Genomic DNA, 22,090 nt, shown 5'->3' on the forward strand with positions numbered 1-22,090 from the left:
TTTTTTTTTTACAGTTCTAGTCAAATCTAACAAACAGAGTTCGATGAATAGTTTGTCGGAGACTCAAACTGTTAACTTTTGGTGAACTTAAGGAACAAAACCGTTAAGTGCATACTTAAGGGACTATTTTTAACCAACTCTCATAGTTAAGAGACCATTTTGTCAACTTATGACAAACTTAAAGGACCAAAACCGTTAAGTGCATAGTTAAAAGACTATTTTGAACCTACTCTCATAGTTAAGGGACCATTTTTATTAACTTGTAACAAACTTAAAGGACTAAAACCGTTAAGTGCATAGTTAAGGGACTATTTTGAACCTGTAGTTACAGTTAAAGGGACCATTTTTGTCCTTTTCTCGACATACTACTCCAATTAGAATTCAACAAATAGTTCCCCAATTCACATTTCTCCAACCCAGAAATTCCATATTCCTCATCGTTGAACATTCCTAACCCCACCCAAACATATAATTAGAGAAGAAGCGCACTGCTTAATTAACAAGGCATATTAGATTTATAGATCTCGGGTTCCCGGGTTTCGATCTCGGGTTGTTTCTCAGATCTCCAATCATGGCTGTTGCTGCTAATGCTCCGATCACTATGAAAGAGACCCTTACTGTAATCTCATTTCTTACTTTCTCGATTAGTATTTTCTGTCCTTCTATGTACTCCTCTATGTCTCAAACTGTATCAACTTTGACTAAATTGATATGAGAAAAATTGTAACTTATAGTAATTTTCATTGTAGTTTTTTAAATATATGAATTTTGATTTTAAAATATGGAGTTTATCTAATACAATTTAGCTTCAAAGTTTAGTGAAATTGACTCTCGAAAAGTATCACATAAAATGGGACGGAGGGAGTACTTATTTAGTCTCATTGCCTAATTCATAATAGCAGTTGACTATTCCTTTGAAGTAGCTTTATTTGTTAGTCTTTACTAGGGTTACTTAGCATGTCTGAAATGTTGATTAGATCTCTGATATGTAGTTAATTGCCGGATCTGCTACCTAAATTATCATATTGTTTTTAATTTCCCAAATTCAGTTTGGTTGCCAATGTGAAGGGAAATTTTCAAAAATGTACAGCCCAACATAAAATATTACACCACGTAGCCCAATCTACAATATTATATAATATCATACCTTGGGGGGGATGCATTATACATAACGTATCGACCTTGTATAATAGTGTATGAAAGGTTTTTATACACAAATATGGACTAAATCGGGTAGCAAACTCAAAATATGGGCTATTTGGCGTAAATATTTTCAAAAATAGACATAGAGCGTAATTTTTCCTTTCGCAAATTCAATTTGGTTGCGAATGTGAAATTTTGGGTTGAATTTTGATATTGTATGATTTGGTGTTGCAGTTGTCAAGTATAGGGGTCAATCCGCAGTTCATCACGTTCACGAATGTAACGATGGAATCAGACAAGTATATATGTGTTCGGGAGACGGCACCACAAAATAGTGTGGTGATTATTGATATGAGTATGCCAAACCAGCCTTTGCGACGCCCTATTACTGCAGACTCTGCTCTTATGAATCCCAATTCCAGAATTTTGGCTCTAAAAGGTATCATCTTTACTAAGGAAGGAATTTCTTAGATTCCTCACTGAATGTTCCTTCAATGGCTAAAGTTATTGATTTGTTTGCAAGTGTGATACCTTAACTGCTGTTGCTATCTACGTATTAATTAAGTCGGGTTTTTGTTGGGTTATACATACTTAAAAGTGGAAATGTCAATTTTCTTATTCACTATTACATACGATGTGAAAGAAACTTGAAGTTTGAGTAAAGAAGTCAAAGAGTATAGTCTACAACAACAATAACAACATACCCAGGGTACGCAGACCTTACCCCTAACTTGGCAGGTAGAGAGGCTTTTCTGATAGACCATTGGCTCAAGTAAGGCAGAAATCGAGCAATTATGAAAACATAAGCAGTAACAACATCAGGATAGTAAAAACCTAAAGCAGGAGCAAAGCTAACTAGTAATAGAAAACTAAGTATAAAAATACGAGAATATTAAAATAAAAAGACGGAAATAATATTGATCCTACTGAAAGGGAAATAATACTAATCCTACTACTAGCCTTCTACCCTAATTTTCGACCTCCACACCCTCCTATCTAGGGCCATGCCCTTGGTAAGCGGAAGACTTGCCATGTCCTGCCTGATCACCTCTCCCCAATACTTATTCAGCCTACCTCTACCTCTCCTCCAGCCCTCAATCGCCAGCCTCTCACACCTCCTCACTGGAGCGTCTGTGCATCTTCTCTGGACATGTCTGAAACATCTCAGCCCAGTGTTATCAAAAGAGAAAAGCGCAAAAAAGCTCTAAGGTTAGCTGGGGCTTTAAGCGCAAATAAAGTGCGGGCTTTAGTGAAAAAATGCTCAATGGTGCAAAATTACAAATATATGTATGTTTAGTCCAAGACTTATAATAGTAAGCATGAATAACAAATATATGGACAAAGAAACTGTAAAAACATCACGATAAAGTGAAATACCAATCATCTAGTGTCACCTCTTCAAGAGAGGCTAAATGGCAAGGAAAAGTATATCTTGGAGCCTTGATGACGACACTGAAGCGCACATAAAGCGAGGCGAAGCGCTCAACATGTTTTGAGCCTCGCTTCAGGGCTTAAGCGCGCCTTTGACCAACACTGTCTCAGCCTCGCCGCCCGCATCTTGTCAAAACAGTATAGTTTAAAGTGCATATATGAAGCTTTGGTCATTGAAAGTAGGAAATAGAAGAGACATTAAGGGAGGTGAGTTTGGACATCATGGTGTAGCTTCTGCAGTGCTTTCCCTCTTGGGGAAGACTCGGGTGGATATTAATTTATTTAATGAGAGTGAGGAACTTTATCTGCAGAAATGCCTTTGACTCTCAACGTTTAGAGGTTGGATATTAATTTATTTAATGAGAGTGAGGAAACTTTATCTGCAGAAATGGCTTTGACTCTCAACGTTTAGAGGTTGGATATTAATTTATTTAATGAGAGTGAGGAAACTTTATCTGCAGAAATGGCTTTGACTCTCAACGTTTAGAGGTTAAGTGCGATTGCGGAATATGTTTAGATCTCTGATCACTACTGTATTTGAATTGAGATACAGACAATCTGATGGTGTTCAGTGCAGTTGTTAACTTAAGTAGAACCGAGATATTGTGAATTGAATCTTCATCCAATTATGTGATTTTCATTCTCTGATAAAATCTGTGACCCACGTGATCAGTCAGCTGTTACTAGTCAGATTGTTTCTGACATACATATCCTACCTAAAGGTATGTTGACCTCTAAATTAGGAGCAGCTCACTGTAGTTTGGACAAATCACTGTTACCCCCTCACCTTGTTTCCTCCATGGCCTTAAGTATTTTTTTTTTTTTGAGTAAAAGGTAACTTTGTATTCACACAAAAAACTCATCATATGGTGATGAGGTATAGTCTTACATCCCTTGGTAGGCTGAAACTACCCTGAAACAAAAAAAAACTAGAGCTTACAGATGTCCTATAAAATCAATTAAAGATTCTACTTCCCCCACCATATCCTGTTTACACCAAAAATAAAGTAAACTAAGGCACTTCATCTTGATCTTTTGAGTGCTGCTGCCATTATCATGAAAACATCTTGCATTCCTTTCTTTCCATAGTGTCCACCAGATGCATGCTGGTATATTCTCCCACCAGTTCTCCTTAGATCTTCTTTTTCCAATTCCTTTCCAGCTGTTCAAAAGTTCAAAAGTGGTCTTTGGCATGACCCAACTCACTCCAAGTAAACATAAGAACATGCTCCACAGATTGACAGCTGTTTTGCAATGTAGGAACAGGTGACCATTAATCTTTGTTTCTTGTCCACACATAAAACACCTTGAGCAAATCTGAGTACCTCTTCTTTGTAAAGCTTCATGAGTTAGGCATGCTCTTCTGATTACCAACCATGTAAAACAGGCTACTTTATGAGGAACTTTGACCTTCCAAATTAGTTTCCAAGGCCATTCTGCTAGTATTAACTGATTGCTATTCATGTTCCAATAACAAGATTTTACTGTGAAATCTCCCTTGTTATGTAACTCCCAGACAGGTCTATCAGGGCCAATTGAGGTGCCCTGGAAGGTACCTAAAATCTGGAGCAAGTTTGTTACTCTGTCTATTTCCCAATCGTTCAAGGCTCTTCTAAAAATCAAGTTCCACCCTTGATTGCTCCACAACTGAAAGACAGTGGCATTTTTCTGAAGGCTTATGATGTATAAGTCTGGGAACATCTCTTTTAGACTAGTATCTCCTATCCATTTTTCATTCCAAAAATCTGTTTTTAGTCCATTCCTCACTTTTATGTGCATTTTACTATTTAGCAAGGGCCACAACCTTCTAATTGTCTTCCATACACTACACCCAAAGGTTCCATCAACTTCTAAAGTGGTCCACTGATTTAGAAGACCATATTTCTGTGCAATGAATCTTTTCCAGAGGGCCCTATTTAGTGGATTTCTTTCGTTCATTGTTGATATTTTCTTCAAAGAATTTGTTAATTCAATACTGAAGCATTGAATTGTTGGGGTTCTTGTTCCCGTCATCCATATACATTATATAAGTGGGAAGGAGGAAAATATAATCTGATTGGACCGCTTTTCCACTCTGGATTTTGTTGAAATATGTTTTCTGATAGAAGCAAAACTCTCTTCTTTCTCCTCTTGAAGCTCAAGTACCCGGAACTACTCAAGATCACTTACAAATTTTCAATATTGAGGCAAAGCAGAAAATGAAGTCACATCAGATGCCTGAGCAGGTAATAAATAGCCCTATGAATTCTTTCTTTTAATTAATTTGTTGCATTCTTTGGGTTTTTTGATAGTGTTGATATAACTCTTAGTGTATGTTATGTTTAGGTTGTTTTCTGGAAGTGGATTACCCCGAAGCTTTTAGGTATCGTCACACAGACCTCAGTCTATCATTGGTCAATTGAAGGTAAGACAGTTCCTTTTTTTCTGTGATAATGTTTACCAATTTTTCTTTCTCTTGTTTGAGTGGATAAAGGTCCTTTTTTGTGTTTATTACTTTTTCTGGCCCTTTTTTTAGTGATGGTTGCTTGTCTTTCCTTAAGATGAATTTTATTGTCTTTATTCAGGTGATACTGAGCCTATAAAGATGTTTGATAGAACAGCCAATCTAGCCAATAACCAAATAATCAATTATCGTTGCGATCCTTCAGAGAAATGGTTGGTTTTGATCGGTATTGCTCCAGGTTCACCGGAGGTGTGTAATGCTGTTAACCTACACTGCTAAGCATAGTTTGATATTTATTTTGGTAGCAGATTTTGTTTTTATCATCAAAACCCTTTCCTAAGTATAATCAGCGAGGGAAAAGGCAGGAAAGGTCATATAAGGTTTCGATGTTGTGTTACATTCTCAAAATTCTATTAAATCCTGTATCTACCCTCAAATTTTTTTGTTTTTGACTTGCTGATTGTTGGTGGTTTTCAATCTTTGTATTGTGGTATTGTACGGAATGGAATATTGCATGTAGCAACCTGGTCATAGTACTGTATGCAGTAATTTTGTTGCCTGAATATTGGATACTTTCAGCTGCAGCAACCTGGGCCAAATTCGGTCATTTGTTGTATGCACTAGATTATGTTGATGAAGGGCTGAAAATTAGGTTATTAACAAGGTAAATTCTACACCAGGGGAGAGAGGGGAGAGTAATGGAGAGGAGGGGAGAGTAATGGAGAGGAAATCTATATCTCAAACTACGGCTTTTTAAACATTCATTGAAATGTGTTCTAGGTGGATGCATTACTGTTTTGATGATTTCTCTCAATTTTCAACTTATAAAGAAGACATTCTTTTTCATTTGACTTTACCATTTTCCTTCATGTCACTAGAGGCCCCAACTGGTCAAAGGAAATATGCAATTATATTCAGTGGATCAGCAGCGAAGTCAATCTCTAGAGGCACACGCTGCATCATTTGCATCATTCAGAGTGAGAAAAGCTCCTCTATACAATTTCCTTTCTTTTTTTGCTAGCCTTGCTTCAATGTTTTCCTGTTGTAACTGTTCTATGCTTTAATCAGGTACCTGGAAGTGATAGGGATTCCATACTCATTTCTTTTGCCACGAAATCCTTGAATGCTGGGCAGGTTGTATCAAAATTGCACGTCATTGAGCTGGGAGCGCAGCCAGGTTAATATGCCGTGTCCTATTTTTCTTTCACCACTATGTTATCCTTGAAGGTTTTCTTACTAACATTGTGGTGAGAATTGCCTAATATAACTTCGTCCTATTCTTAACATGGTAAATGTTTGCAGGGAAACCTTCGTTTTCAAAAAAACAGGCAGATCTTTTCTTCCCTCCAGATTTTGCTGATGATTTCCCAGTTTCCATGCAGGTATCTGTTGCCTTTCCTGCCCAGTATCTGTCGCTTCGTCTTGTGTTTGTGTATTGTGAATTCAGTTCATTGTGACACAATTGTTCTGTTTCATTCGCAGATATCTCATAAGTATAGTTTAATTTATGTCATCACAAAGCTTGGGCTTCTTTTCGTCTATGACCTGGAAACAGCTACTGCGGTATACAGAAATAGGATTAGCCCGGACCCTATTTTCCTGACAGCTGAAGCTTCGTCAATTGGTGGTTTCTATGCCATCAACAGGCGAGGCCAAGTGTTGCTAGCCACAGTAAATGAAACAACAATTATACCTTTTGTCAGTGGACAAGTACGTCTATTTTCTTTGCATTCTGCCACCATGTATTTTGTTAAATTATTTGTTTCCGGAAGTGTAAGTTTTGGATGAATCCTTGTCCCATGTAAGGTGTCAAATTTTTACACATGTTGCAGTTGAACAATCTGGAGCTTGCTGTCAATCTTGCCAAAAGAGGAAACCTTCCCGGTGCTGAGAATTTGGTAAGTTGATAATTATTTTCAGTATATCATTGTTTTGAAATGAAATTGCAGTGGGAGAGAATTCTGCCCTTTTCTATAAGTGTACGATATCTCTTGCCTTTGGAGCTTTCCAACGCTTTTAGCTAGTTCACTCTGCAGCTTGGTTTTTGCTCTTGTAACTCTTCCTTTTCTAAATTCATAAGTATTAAAATAGTTTGTTTGTTATTGAGATCATCTGCTAGAACTAGATTCTACGTGGCTAGTCCCTCTTACTTTATTGTCAGCGTTCAGCAGTTGGCAATGTTATCAGAAGCTGTTGACTCTGATGGAATCCACATCGGGAAATTTTGTTGCTATCTGCTCCTTACAGTGGTCTTACATCTATTAATTCTGTCTCAGGTTGTCCAGCGCTTCCAAGAATTGTTTGCTCAAACCAAGTACAAAGAGGCTGCTGAGCTTGCTGCGGAATCACCTCAGGGCATACTCCGTACATCTGATACTGTGGCTAAGTTTCAGGTATTGAATTTGTTGTCAAGACAATTTTTCCCTCACAATATTTATTACTTATCAAGATTAAGTTTCAAGAATAAACTGATTGTAGTTCTTAATCTTATTGTTCAAAAGGTTATACACACTGTAATTATGTGTCTTTTTGTCTTATTTACAGAGCGTTCCTGTTCAACCAGGGCAAACACCTCCTCTTTTGCAGTACTTTGGGACACTTTTGACAAAAGGGAAGCTCAATGCTTTTGAGTCATTGGAACTGTCACGCCTTGTTGTCAACCAAAATAAGAAGAACCTTTTGGAGAACTGGTTAGCTGACGATAAGCTGGAGTGCAGTGAGGAACTTGGCGACCTTGTGAAGGTTAAATTAGAATTCAACATTACTAGTTTTTTCTCTGTTCACTGCCTCAATTGATTTCTCGTTAATATAGCCTGAGGTGCTGACAGCAGCTGTAAACCTTTTGGTTGTAGACTGTTGATAATGACCTCGCCTTGAAGATATACATCAAAGCAAGAGCAACTCCAAAAGTTGTTGCTGCTTTCGCTGAGCGCAGGGAGTTTGACAAGATTTTGATTTATTCCAAGCAGGTTAGTGATCAATTTTTGCTGTGGTCATCATGTATATGTTTTTGCTCTCATGTATGTTTTACTCAGTTCAAAAGTTTCTATGGTGAATGCATTTGAGTTTAGTAATTATAAATGCTTTTTGTTGATGTAGGTTGGCTATACACCTGACTATCTGTTCCTTCTGCAAACAATTCTTCGATCTGATCCTCAGGTATGCAGAAAATGGTTTAACAAAAGTTATATGTCATCAATTTCCCATCTTTCTCTGCAAGCTTCATGCAATTACAGAGTTCCGCATCATTTGGATGTCAATAGTATTGAATCTTCAACAGCTATGGATTTCATGTGCCATATGTTTTGGAGAGAACAATTGCTTTGATTATTTTCCTCCTGCTCCTTAATGACATATATTTGAAATTTTGCTCTCATTTTGGTAAAATTGCTTCTTTCTTGAAGCAAAAATCAACTCAACTTCTCCTATGGTGCTTAGTTGCTGGATTGATGTGAAGTATTGTGTCTGTATATGCAGGGAGCTGTTAACTTCGCACTCATGATGTCCCAAATGGAGGGCGGTTGTCCAGTTGATTATAATACAATCACTGACCTTTTTCTACAGGTTAATTGGCTTCTTAATGATTGTTTACTATTATGCTGACACTGTCCATTCCAATATTTTCCCTGTTAAGGGCTTTAAACTAGGTGCTTTAGAAGTTCTTTTTACTATTTCTACTGGGTGCAACATATAGCTGATGAGGATTCTCTCTTTTTCTTTTTGTCATCAGAGGAACATGATCCGCGAGGCAACAGCATTTTTGTTGGATGTTCTGAAACCTAACCTTCCAGAACATGGTTTTTTGCAGACTAAGGTTTCTTTTCTCTTGTAGAAAGACATCTTGCTGTTTATGCGTTTTGTTTTTAGATCTCAAATTACATGCATTTTACTTTTAAAAAGAATTGACTCATTGGTCGGACAAAATCAGGTTGGTCAATTTTCCTTGCGTAGGTTCTCTTTCATCATCCCTGGCCAATGAAATTGGCAGTTGTTGACACCCAATTTTATTTAATTAGTCGGACTTCTAATGCCTCCATATACAGGTATTGGAAATCAATCTCGTGACTTTCCCCAATGTAGCAGATGCTATATTAGCAAATGGAATGTTCAGTCACTATGATAGACCTCGAATTGCTCAACTTTGTGAAAAAGCTGGTCTATTCGTGCGGGCTCTGCAGGTTGAATGGTTTTCAGAGTTTGCCTTTATTTTCATCTGATTGCAAATTGGTTAATTGGTGTATTATCTCTGCAGCATTATACTGAACTTCCTGATATCAAGCGTGTCATTGTGAACACGCATGCGATTGAGCCTCAGGTTGCTATGCTCTATGGATTGCATTGACTTTTTTTTCAGGAGAGAGAACTTGTATTTAACTACATTGTTTGTCTCAGGCTCTGGTTGAGTTCTTTGGGACTCTTTCACGTGAATGGGCTCTTGAGTGCATGAAGGACTTGCTAGTGATCAATATCAAAGGCAACCTTCAAATAATTGTTCAGGTACTCATTTTGCTTTATGTATTTTTGTGCAGGAGCCTATGTGCTGGATGTATTACTACTGTTGTTTCTTTTTCCTTTGGTTATCTTTATTATTTTTGTTATCAGTACTTTACTTTTCTACAGTATTTTCACCATAGCTTTTATTCTTGTATTTGTCAAATCTGTTATTGAAAACGCTTTTCTTGAGTTGAGGGTCTTTCGAAAACAACCTTTCTACCTCACAAGAGGTAGGTGTAAGGTTTGTGTACACCCCACCCTCCCCAGACCCCTATCGTGGGATCACACTGGGTATGTTGTTGTTGCTGTTGTAGTCTATGTGCTGGAGTTTATAGCCTGTTTGGCGAGAAGATTTGAGGTGTTTGGCCAAACAGGAAAAGAGCTTTTGAGAAGCAGTTGAAGCAGCTCTTTTGTTGTTGGGAAGAGGCTACAAAATTCTCCTTCCAAGATATAGAAGCATAGGCAGAAAATAATTTTCTTACCAAAAAAATATATTATCAAACTATCCATCGTTAATTAACTCATCTCTCTCAAATAAATACAATCTTTTTCTCCTTTTCCTTTTTTCGGTTTAACTAATTGATTAAAAATTTAATATATATTTTTATTTTATGTTTTATATTTTAATTAAACTAAAAAAACTTAATTAAAGTCTTTCATGATAAATATTTAAAATTACCTCTCTATCTAAATAATACTTACTGCAAATGAACCTTGATAGTTTTCATTTTTAGTAATTTCACACCCAGAAGCACTTTTTGGAATGATTGGCCAAACACAATTTGATTATTAAAAGCACTTCTCAAATGAATTGGCCAAACAGAAAAACTGCTATTCTTTAAAAGTACTTCTATGGAAAGCTATTTTGATAAAAGTGCTTCTCAAAATAAGTAGTTTTTAGATGCTTGGCCAAATAAACTGTAAATTAAAGATTCTCTAATCATGTGATCACATCTTCTTTTGATACGTAATGTTCAATTGTTATTTTCTGAAAAGTGGGATATACCAATAGCAATATATCTGATTATGCTTTGGTATTGCAGGTAGCGAAAGAGTATTGTGAGCAGTTGGGTGTTGATGCCTGCATAAAGATTTTTGAGCAATTCAAGTCTTATGATGGATTGTACTTCTTCTTGGGATCATATTTGAGTTCCAGGTACGTACTCATGGAGATGAAATCTTGACATTTTGGCTAGCTTAATCGACCACTCTTTTCGATATTTTGGCTGGCTTGGTGACTTGTCTTTTTTTATTTCCTGCAGTGAGGATCCCGATATTCACTTCAAGTATGTTGAGGCTGCTGCCAAGACTGGACAAATCAAGGAAGTTGAGCGTGTGACAAGAGAATCAAACTTTTATGACCCTGAAAAGACGAAGAACTTCTTGATGGACGCCAAACTTCCTGATGCTCGGCCTCTAATTAATGTTTGTGACCGTTTTGGTTTTGTTCCTGATCTCACACACTACCTCTATACCAACAATATGCTACGGTATATTGAAGGTTATGTCCAAAAGGTTGGTACAGTTTCAATGACTTGTTTTATTGATTTTGTTTTGCAATTTTATGACTTACGGACTTTTATCTGTCTTTTTATAGGTCAACCCAGGAAATGCTCCTTTAGTTGTTGGACAGCTATTGGATGATGAGTGTCCTGAGGATTTTATCAAAGGCTTGATCCTTTCTGTTCGTTCTCTGCTACCTGTTGAGCCCCTTGTGGATGAATGTGAAAAGAGGTTTTTTTTTTTTTTTTTTTTTTTTTTAAATTATTATATATATATATATATATATACGGTACAATTGTCTTAAAGTTGGTCATTAGAAACTTTCATGTTAAGCTTTAACTCTTTGTTGTCAGGAACCGCCTCCCACTGCTTACTCAGTTCTTGGAGCATCTTGTGAGTGAAGGAAGCCAAGATGTGCATGTACACAATGCTCTGGGTAAGATCATCATAGATAGCAACAATAACCCAGAGCACTTCCTGACAACCAACCCATATTATGATTCACGTGTTGTGGGTAAATATTGTGAGAAGCGCGATCCTACCCTTGCTGTTGTTGCATATAGGAGAGGGCAATGTGATGACGAACTTATTAATGTAACAAACAAGAACTCTTTGTTCAAATTGCAAGCCAGGTTCGTCATTCATTTAGCTAGTTGTTCTATAATTGCTGATTTATCAGGTGTCTAGAGGTGAACAACCAAATTTTCCTTATGTCTTTAGGTATGTCGTTGTGAGGATGGATGCTGACCTTTGGGAGAAAGTTCTTAACCCTGAAAATGAGTTCAGAAGGCAGCTTATCGATCAAGTTGTCTCCACTGCTCTGTCTGAGAGCAAAAGCCCAGAACAAGTTTCTGCTGCTGTTAAAGCTTTCATGACTGCTGATCTTCCGCATGAACTGATTGAGCTTCTTGAAAAGATTGTGCTCCAGAACTCTGCTTTCAGTGGGAACTTTAATCTGCAAAACTTGCTTATCTTGACAGCCATTAAAGCTGATCCATCTAGAGTTATGGATTATATCAACAGGCTTGATAATTTTGATGGACCTGCAGTAGGGGAGGTAGCTGTAGAAGCCCAACTTCATGAAGAAGCTTTTGCAATCTTCAAGAAGTTCAATTTAAATGTCCAGGCTGTCAATGTTCTGCTAGATAATATTCGTGATATAAACCGGTCTGTCGAGTTTGCCTTCCGAGTTGAAGAAGATGCTGTTTGGAGCCAAGTGGCTAAGGCTCAACTGAGAGAAGGATTAATCAGTGATGCTATTGAGTCGTTTATTCGTGCAGATGATACCACCCAATTTTTGGATGTCATTCGTGCTGCAGAGGATGCAGATGTTTACAATGACTTGGTGAAATATCTGCTGATGGTAAGGCAGAAGACAAAGGAGCCCAAGGTTGACAGTGAACTAATCTATGCATATGCTAAAATAGATCGATTGAGTGACATTGAAGAGTTTATTCTCATGCCAAATGTTGCTAATCTACCGAATGTTGGTGACCGGTTGTATGATGAAGCCTTGTATGAAGCTGCAAAGATCATATTTGCCTTTATTTCAAACTGGGCCAAATTGGCTATCACACTTGTGAAGCTAAATCAATTTCAAGGTGCTGTTGATGCAGCACGCAAAGCAAATAGTTCAAAAACGTGGAAAGAAGTGTGCTTTGCTTGTGTTGACGCCGAAGAATTCCGGTTAGCTCAGATTTGTGGGCTTAACATTATAATACAGGTAAGTTAGCATTGCGTTTCATAAGTTACTACCCAGGGATCCTTGTTTGTATTTCTGTGTCAACATGCTTATTTAAATTTATCTGGAACACTTTTGATTGGTTGTATTTGTTTCAACTTTGTCAGGTGGATGATCTGGAGGAAGTGAGTGAATATTACCAAAACAGAGGATGTTTCAATGAATTGATCTCCCTTATGGAGAGTGGGCTGGGTTTGGAGCGTGCCCATATGGGTATCTTCACAGAACTTGGTGTCCTTTATGCCAGATACCGTTACGAGAAGCTCATGGAACACATTAAATTATTTTCCACCCGTCTCAACATTCCCAAGCTTATTCGTGCCTGTGATGAGCAGCAACACTGGAAAGAACTCACATATTTGTATATCCAATATGATGAATTTGACAATGCTGCCACTACCGTCATGAATCATTCTCCAGATGCTTGGGATCATATGCAGTTCAAAGACATTATTGTCAAAGTTGCTAATGTGGAGCTTTATTACAAGGCCGTCCACTTCTATTTGCAAGAGCATCCTGATCTCATCAATGATATGCTAAATGTTCTTGCGCTTAGGGTAGACCACACCCGTGTAGTTGACATAATGAGAAAGGTCTGTCTTTTCATAGAAGCCTACTTACTTACAAAGATTGTTTGGATTAGATTGTTTGATGTTAATACCTTCCTTTTCTCCTTTTTTTTTTCTTCTGGGATGGATAACAGGCTGGTCATCTTCGCCTAGTGAAGCCTTACATGATTGCTGTTCAAAGTAACAATGTTTCTGCTGTAAACGAGGCCCTTAATGAGATATATGTTGAAGAAGAAGACTATGATAGATTACGTGAATCAGTAGATTTGCATGATAATTTTGACCAGATTGGTCTTGCGCAGAAGGTAGAGGATAGTTTCACCAAATTGCCTTCCCCTGTATCTATCAGATATCTGATACCAGTTCCACTTTTCTTGTGTGAGTGAACAGATAGAGAAACATGAGCTTCTTGAGATGAGGCGTGTTGCTGCTTATATCTATAAAAGGGCTGGTCGCTGGAAGCAATCCATTGCTCTGTCGAAGAAAGATAATCTTTACAAAGATGCAATGGAGACTGCCTCACAATCTGGGGATCGTGAACTTGCTGAAGAGTTGCTTGTTTACTTCATTGAACAGGTATCAGTGGTATTTCAAAGATTCACCCATACCATGCTCTCTCTCTCTCTCTTCTCTCCCCACCCCACCCCAAAGATTCACTTCAAACATTTATATTGCATTTGTTTAATGCTTGTCTAGCTTGCAATAACTGATATCTGAAAATTGTGAGTTTTTAGTTATTTGTTAAATTTAAATATTATACGAAATTGATGGAAAATGGATTCAAGCTTCAAAATCTTGCTATGTGTTCTTGCAGGGAAAGAAAGAATGCTTTGCGTCATGCTTGTTTGTTTGTTATGATTTGATTCGCCCAGATGTTGCTCTTGAACTAGCGTGGATGAATAAGATGATCGACTTTGCATTCCCTTACCTGTTACAGGTACACTGACTTTCCATTCTAACCCTGTGTCTATATGTTCGCTTGTTTATCTTCTTTCAAGGAGAAAATTCTTTTGCATTCACTTTCCTTGTGGACTTTTAGCCCCTTAGTTTTGATAGGCCTTGTCTGATGGATGTGTATGCTAGTGCATCTTTGCAGCCTTGCCACGGCTGCAAGGATGTCTGATTCGCTCTGGGAAAACTTGTCCATGTACTTATCGGAAAAATAGAAAAGGGCTTTGTGTTCCTCTTGGGTGTGTTTCACATGATATTCTTATTGAATATCTTCTGGAGCTCTATTTCGGATTATTTCCTGTTTATAGTTCATTGTGTTGCATGTCATATCATTGTTACCTCGTAGCTTCTATCATTTGCGGTAATCGTTTTGCTATCTGCTTTAGTTTTCTGATTTTCTATTGCTTGTTGAAATGTAGTGTAATCTGCAACTATTTTCTGATTCTGTAGCTCTTTCTCTCTCTCTCTCTCTCTCTCTTGTAGTTTATTCGTGAATATACTGGCAAGGTTGATGAGCTGATAAAAGATAAAATAGAGGCTCAAAGTGAAGCAAAAGCCAAAGAGAATGAAGAGAAGAACGTTATGAAGCAGCAGGTATTCATTGTGTAATCTATATTGCAATAATTTTGTAGTCTACTGCTACTATGGAACATACCTGTAATGTTTGATTGTGTAAATAAACCATTGCTAAACTTCTTCACTTTTGATTTGCAGAATATGTATGCACAGTTGCTGCCTCTGGCTTTGCCTGCTCCACCAATGCCGGGCATGGGAAGTGCAGGCATGGGAGGAGGATTTGCTCCACCCCCGCCACCTCCAATGGGTGGAATGGGAATGCCTCCATTTGGTATGCCACCCATGGGTCCCTACTAATCCAATGTTACTTCAGATACTGGCGTAAACAAACAAACACTACAAGAGGGAGGCACACAATTCGGTCCCCGTTTTTGTTAGAGTTAGGGCTGTTTCCCTTAATTCTTTCAGTTTGCAGTTGATTGCTAATGGGCACAAATGGAGGCTAGATAAAATAACCATTATGTTGTGTTTGATAGGGTGCTGATATCTCCTTTGTAATATTCTTTTTGAAGAGGCTATTTTTTGCAGTTAGGCAGCAGATTGAGGATATTACAAGTATCTTATAACCATGTAGAGATCCATTATATTGTAGTTTGTACTATGTTCTGTGGTCGTCAAGGATTAGTTTCCGAACTTCTGTAAGTATTTCAAGGATCGTCATCTTGTGGATAAAATATTGTTTTAATGCTTTATTTTGGGGATCGTTTTATGTATCGACAACTGCATGTATGTCTGTTGATGTGCACTTTCTTAGTGTTCTTCTATTTTTCTTTTCTCATTTGTTCCAGGACTGCCCAGTCTTGCGGAGTCATTTTCCATTTTTTAAAGCTTTGGGAGTTACAATACGTTGTTGCTTCTTATTGCTACTAGTTACCGAATGCGCGTGCATTGTACCCGTAGGATGAGTACACAATTTTATACTAATATCTTATTTTCTGCAGAACAATCAACTCATTTAAACCAGATCCAACATCGACAATTAGTGGAACAAAATGAATTTTATAACTAGGTATCGCATTAATGATTGGGGAACGGTTTGGAATTTTATAGTTAACGTCTTAATGATGCGGGGTATAGTTTTATCGTTTTTCTTATCGTTTTAGCTGTTAATGGGTTAAAGAGTTATTAAATTTTTATTTATATCCCTATGTATTCTAGACTTCTAGTCGGTGCTTTAAAAGGCGCTGACATAAATTGGGGCAATTCGCGCGAATGCCCTTCAAATGCGTTGGTCTTTAATTTTTGCCCCCGTAATGCGTGGTCTTTAATATTTGTCCTTCTAAGCTAAAAAATAATAAGAAAAGACGTTACTATCCCTACCCATCACATAAAAACCTGAAAGTCTGTAACGAACCCCAAACATCCAATTAAACCTATCCATCATTCCAACAACAAACCTTTCAATCGTTCCATCGTTCCAACATTTCACCGGAGAAATCTCCATTGATTTTGCTGCTACAACATCGGAAAAGATAAATAAATAATATATAGCGTTTCAATTGAACGTAATTCAACTCAATTTGATGCTTTATTAAGTTTAGATTTGTTAATATTTGAAAATAACAACAAATCATCTTCTATGAACTAAACAAATGATATTCAGTTGAGATTCAACATTACGAATCATAATTTTACTCAACAACATAGAATTGATCAAATTTATTGCTTTGTTCTGATTTTGATTAGTTTATACGTTCCATTTGATTAGTATACAATGCTCAATGACTTAGACTTGAAATTATAGTAACTTCAGTTGACAAAAAATAATCAGGCAAAGTTCTGAACAAGTATGCCGGAGGAGGCAGAAGTTCACCTTGCAAAAGAACAAAGTATGCCGCTAGAGTCAAACTTTCATTTTCATAAGCAAAACATCAAGTATACAAGTGTTAAGAACTAGAAAAGTATGCCGGAGGAGGCAGAAGTTTACTTTACAAAAGAACAAAGTATGTTGTTAGAGGCAACTTTTATTTTCATGAGCAAAACAAAAATTTACGCAAGTGTTAAGAACTAGAAAAATATGCCGGAGGAGGCAGAAGTTTACTTTACAAAAGAACAAAGTATGCTGTTAGAAACAACTTTCATTTTCATAAGCAAAATAAAAAAGTACACAAGTGTTAAGAATTAGACAAGTCTGCCGGAGGAGGCAGAAGTTCACTTTACAAAAGAACAAATTATGCTGTTAGTGACAAACTTTTATTTTCATGGCAAAACAAAAATTTACGCAAGTGTTAAGAACTAGAAAAGTATGCCGGAGGAGGCAGAAGTTCACTTTACAAAAGAATAAAGTATGCTGTTAGAGGCAACTTTCATTTTCATAAGCAAAATAAAAAAGTACACAAGTGTTAAGAATTAGACAAGTCTGACGGAGGGGGCAGAAGTTTACGTTACAAAAGAACAAAGTATGCTGTTAGTGACAAACTTTTATTTTCATGGCAAAACAAAAATTTACGCAAGTGTTAAGAACTAGAAAAGTATGCCGGAGGAGGCAGAAGTTCACTTTACAAAAGAATAAAGTATGCTGTTAGAGGCAACTTTCATTTTCATAAGCAAAACAAAAACATTATTAACAAAACAATACCAAAAACACATAAGATTGCATAAAAACCAAAATTATTAACAAGACAACACCAGAAAACCAAGCACACATAAATTAACTTAATTCATGAAGTTATGCCGGAACAAGCATAACTTTATGCCGGAACCGGCATAACTTCAGTTTACAAAATTACAAAGTATGCCGTGAGAGGCAAACTTTCATTTTTCATAACCAAAACAAAACATTATTAACAAAACACCAAAAACACATAAGATTGCATAAAAGCCAAAATTATTAACAAGACAATACCAAAAAACCAAGCACACATAAATTAACTTAATTCATGAAGTTATGCCGGAACAAGCATAACTTTATGCCGGAACCGGCATAACTTCAGTTTCAAAACCAAGAACTCTGCCGGACCCGACATATGTTGCCTCAGACAAACACATTCTTCACAAAAACCAGATTATTAAATAAAAACAGCAGCAACAACATAAAACAGCTGTTCACAGGCAAAACTTCAACGATTCAACAAAGAGAAAACCAAAATGCATATCAAAATCAACTAAAACATATTACGACATTCAAAAAACCAAAATATATACATGGGGAATGAAACTAAAGTTCAAAAAATCATACAGACACTATAACAAAACACTATAATTTTAAATAAAAAAGGATCAATTAAATATAAAAAACGATGAAGACAAGGATATCAATTCAACAAATAACAATTTAACATAAAAATAAATATTGAAACGAGCAAAAGATCCAAATTCGTACCTAAGTTTTAGAACAGATGAGACAAACACAAAACAGAGGAGGAAAGAAGAAGCAAAAAAAGAAAAGAAAAGGACAAATGACGAAATAAAAAGGATTTTAATGGGGTAAGGGTAATTTTGTCAAAAAACTTTCATTAAACAGGCGGCAAGGGAAAAATTTAAAGAAGACATAAATGAGGGGCAAAATATAAAGACCAGCCCAAAAGAAGGGCACTCCGCGCAAAAAATTGCATAAATTGAGACATTTTACCTGATACAGGCCGAGGTGTAAACTTTGGATGCTGAGCGGGCAATTCTTTTGGGGTGGTATTTAAATTTTGCCCCTCATATTTGTGGCCTTTAAATTTTGTCCTTCGGCTAAAACCCATAGGTTCCGGGTTCGAACCCCCGCTCAGTCAAAAATTTTAAAAAAATTTGCAAAGCAGAGTTTAAATTTCGCTATGCCCCCTCCGGCAGACTTTTAGTCATGTTTAACTAAAAGTCTGCCGGAGGGGGCAGACTTTGCCTTGAAGCATATATACGTATTTTTTTTTTTTACTTTTCAAGGTAAACTTTTAGTAATGCCTTAACTAAAAGTGTGCCCCATAAAACATAACTAAAAGTATGCCCCATAAGATGTAAGTTTTCCTTAAGGCATAACTAAAAGTTTGTCTTATAAGGCAAAGTTTAAATTTTGCTATGCCCCCTCCGACAGACTTTTAGTTGTGTTTAACTAAAAGTCTACCGGAGGGGGCAGACTTTTAGTTGTGTTTAACTAAAAGTCTGCCCCCTCCGGCAGACTTTGTCTTGAAGCATATATATATATATATATATTTTTTTTTTTACTTTTCAAGGTAAACTTTTAGTTATGCCTTAACTAAAAAGTGTGCCCTAAAGACATAACTAAAAGTATGCCCATAGGGCGGAACTTTTCCTTAAGGCATAAGTTAAACTTTGCCTTATAAGGCAAAGTCTATGCCTTAAGAAAAGTTCTTGCCTTATGGGGCATAATTTTGTTATGCCTTAACTAAAATTCTGCCCCATAAGGCATAACTAAACTATGTCTTAGGAAAAATTCTGCCTTATGGGGCAGACTTTTAGTTATGCCGGATCTGGCATAACTTTAACTTTTCCTTAAAGATTGTATGCTGGATCCGGCATACACTCCCCAGTCCTGCCTTGCGAAATTATTTTTTTATTTCATACCTGAGCGGGGGTTCGAACCCAGAACTTCATGTATTCGCCCATCTTTCCAAGCAAAGGGCAAAACTTAAAGACCACAAATATGAGGGATAAAATTTAAAGACCACAAATATGAAGGGCAAAATTTAAAGACCACCCCAAAAGAAGGGCAATCCGCGCAAAAAAATGATGCTGAGCCCTATGAATCTTTAATTTTTAATAGTTTATACATCAATATAAAATAAATATTGAAAGAGGTCAAATTACATAGAAATTACCAAAATTCAAGAAAATATAGAATAAGTGAAATATGTATATAGAACGTTTCATCTTAAAATGCTAATCAGAATTAGCAGTTGACGAAAAATATCTAGAACTGTTTCATCTTAAAAAAAAAAAAAACCAACGAGAGTTCGAAAAAAAAAATGAATAGAAACTTATGACTTTAACTTGAAAGAGCAAAAGAACTTGAAAAGAAAGAAAAGTGAAGATGGAATCTACAATTAATAGTGCCGAATCAGGAAAAGTAATGATTGATAAAGCATTTTTGCTTTGTAATTGGCAAACTGATCATTTTCCCAACTACCTCTAGAAGACGAAGAGAAAAAATAAAAATTAGGGCTAAAAATAAAAATATCTTTTGACGTTTAAGTTTTCAATCTTTTTAAATTTAATAAATCTAATTTTTGTATTTTTTTGGTATTGAATTAAATATTTATTTAGCAATTTAAACTCTAATTTGGAGAGATTTTATGGGCTTACGCCCAAAACAAAAAGGGAAAAGGACAAACATTTTTTTGCGCGGATTGCCCTTCTTTTGGGGTGATCTTTAAATTATGCCCCTCATATTGCTGGTCTTTAATTTTTGCCCTTCGTGTTGCAACCCTGAGCGTTCACGCATAAATCATGAGGTTCTGGGTTCGAACTCCCGCTTAAGCATAAATTAAAAAAAAAAAAATTGCAAGACAAGGTTTGGGTCGCGAGTATGCTGGACCAGTCATACACTTGTTAAGCAATTACCAAAGTTATGCCGGACCCGGCATACTCATGCCTTATGGGCAGACTTGGCATAAGTATGCCGGGTCCGGCATAACTTTGGTAAATCCTTAACAAGTTTATGCCGGGTCCGACATACTTATGGACAAACTTTTAGTTAAGCCTTAACTAAAAGTCTTTTCTTAGTTATGCCTTATGGGGCAGACTTTTAGTTAAGGCACAACTAATTAAAAGTATGCCCTATAAGGCATAACTAAAAGTATGCCCCATAAGACGAAACTTTTCCTTAAGGCATAACTAAAAATTTGCGTTATAAGACAAAGTCTATGTCTTAAGGAAAAGTTATGCCTTATGGGGTATACTTTTAGTTATGCCTTAACTAAAAGTCTGCCCCATAAAGCATAACTAGGAAAATACTTTTAGTTAAGGGTTAACTAAAAGTTTGCTTATTAAAATTTTGCCCATAAGTATACCGGACCCGGCATAAACTTGTGAAAGAATTACCAAAGTTATGCCAGACCCGACATACTTATGCCAAGTCTGCCATAAGGCATAAGTATGTTGGGTCCGGCATAACTTTGGTAATTCCTTCACAAGTTTATGCCGGTGGGGACATAGCGAAATTTAAACTCTGCCTTGCGATTTTTTTAAAAAAATTTGACTGAGTGGGGGTTCGAACCTGGAACCCATGGGTTTTAGCCGAAGGGAAAAATTTAAAGATTTCAAATATGAGGGGCAAAATTTAAAGACCACCCCAAAAGAAGGGCAATTCTGCTAATTGCCCAAGGACAAACGGGTCGTCCGACCCAAACTATTCCCATCGGATGACCCATGTTTCTCCAAACCCAAAGTGTAGCCAGCGCGACTTTTTGGAGAGATTTTAAGTCGCCGCTAAAAGTCCGCTGCAGAAAAAAAAAGTACTATTTGTGGCGGCTTTAGTCGCCACTAAAGATCTTTTTTTTTTTTTTGGTAAAAGCCACCGAAGATCAACTATGTATAGAAAATGTATCATACGTATAAAAATGTATCATTGTTGTATAGAATATGTATCCCTACCGTATATGTATAGAAAATGCATCATAGGTTTTTATAATTGTTGTGTAATTTGTGTATAATAATTGTATCATCAACGTATACTCACTAATCATACGTATATTATGCATTAGTATGTACATTATACATTGATTATACACTAATGATTCACACAATATACATATTCCATACATAATATGTATCATTAACATATAATCACTAATCATACATATATTATATATTAGTATGTACATTATACGTTGATTATACACTAATGATTCACATATGTCTCAAAAATGTATATCTATAGAAAATGTATCATAGGTTTGTATCAATGTTGTGTAATTTGTGTATAATAAATATATCATCAACGTATACTCACTAATCATACATATATTATACATTGATTATAAATGATTCACATATTAGACATATTCCATACATAAGTATAGAAAATGTATCATTGTTGTATAATTTATTTATAAACTGTATCATTCTTGTATAGAAAGTGTATCATACGTCTAGACAATGTATCATACACATACAATGTATAAACTGTATCATTCTTATATAGAAAGTGTATATATAATTCCAGCATATGTATATAAACTGTATCATTCTTGTATAGAAAGTGTATATAAATTGTATCATTTTTGTATAGAAAGTGTATATAATTCCAGCATATGTATATAAACTGTATCATTCTTTTATAGAAAGTGTATCATATGT

The 22,090-nt window shown here is 36.3% G+C and overlaps 1 protein-coding gene across 1 annotated transcript; it reads left to right on the forward strand.

Annotated features, from left to right (window-relative positions):
- The first annotated feature begins 355 nt into the window (after positions 1-355).
- Positions 356-15,543, forward strand: LOC132637922 (clathrin heavy chain 1-like). Its single transcript, XM_060354938.1, has 30 exons — positions 356-619; positions 1,378-1,582; positions 4,711-4,799; positions 4,900-4,978; positions 5,139-5,266; positions 5,896-5,994; positions 6,086-6,194; positions 6,320-6,399; positions 6,500-6,727; positions 6,850-6,915; positions 7,294-7,410; positions 7,562-7,759; positions 7,870-7,986; positions 8,117-8,176; positions 8,495-8,581; positions 8,748-8,831; positions 9,061-9,195; positions 9,270-9,332; positions 9,410-9,514; positions 10,555-10,667; positions 10,774-11,026; positions 11,109-11,245; positions 11,368-11,646; positions 11,735-12,737; positions 12,863-13,348; positions 13,459-13,629; positions 13,715-13,900; positions 14,139-14,261; positions 14,759-14,869; positions 14,990-15,543. The coding sequence occupies exons 1-30, from the start codon at positions 572-574 to the stop codon at positions 15,146-15,148; spliced, it is 5,118 nt and encodes a 1,705-aa protein (XP_060210921.1). The 5' UTR covers positions 356-571; the 3' UTR covers positions 15,149-15,543.
- The last annotated feature ends 6,547 nt before the right edge of the window (positions 15,544-22,090 follow it).

Source organism: Lycium barbarum, chromosome 1 (genome assembly GCF_019175385.1).
Source record: "Lycium barbarum isolate Lr01 chromosome 1, ASM1917538v2, whole genome shotgun sequence".
In the NCBI taxonomy this organism is placed as follows: Eukaryota; Viridiplantae; Streptophyta; class Magnoliopsida; order Solanales; family Solanaceae; genus Lycium; species Lycium barbarum.

Coding starts and splice junctions, on each gene's coding strand:
- LOC132637922 (XM_060354938.1), top strand. CDS start 572: ATGGCTGTTGCTGCTAATGCTCCGATCACTATGAAAGAGACCCTTACT. Junction 5,995..6,085: donor CATCATTTGCATCATTCAGA/GTGAGAAAAGCT, acceptor TGCTTTAATCAG/GTACCTGGAAGTGATAGGGA. Junction 9,515..10,554: donor ACCTTCAAATAATTGTTCAG/GTACTCATTTTG, acceptor TTGGTATTGCAG/GTAGCGAAAGAGTATTGTGA.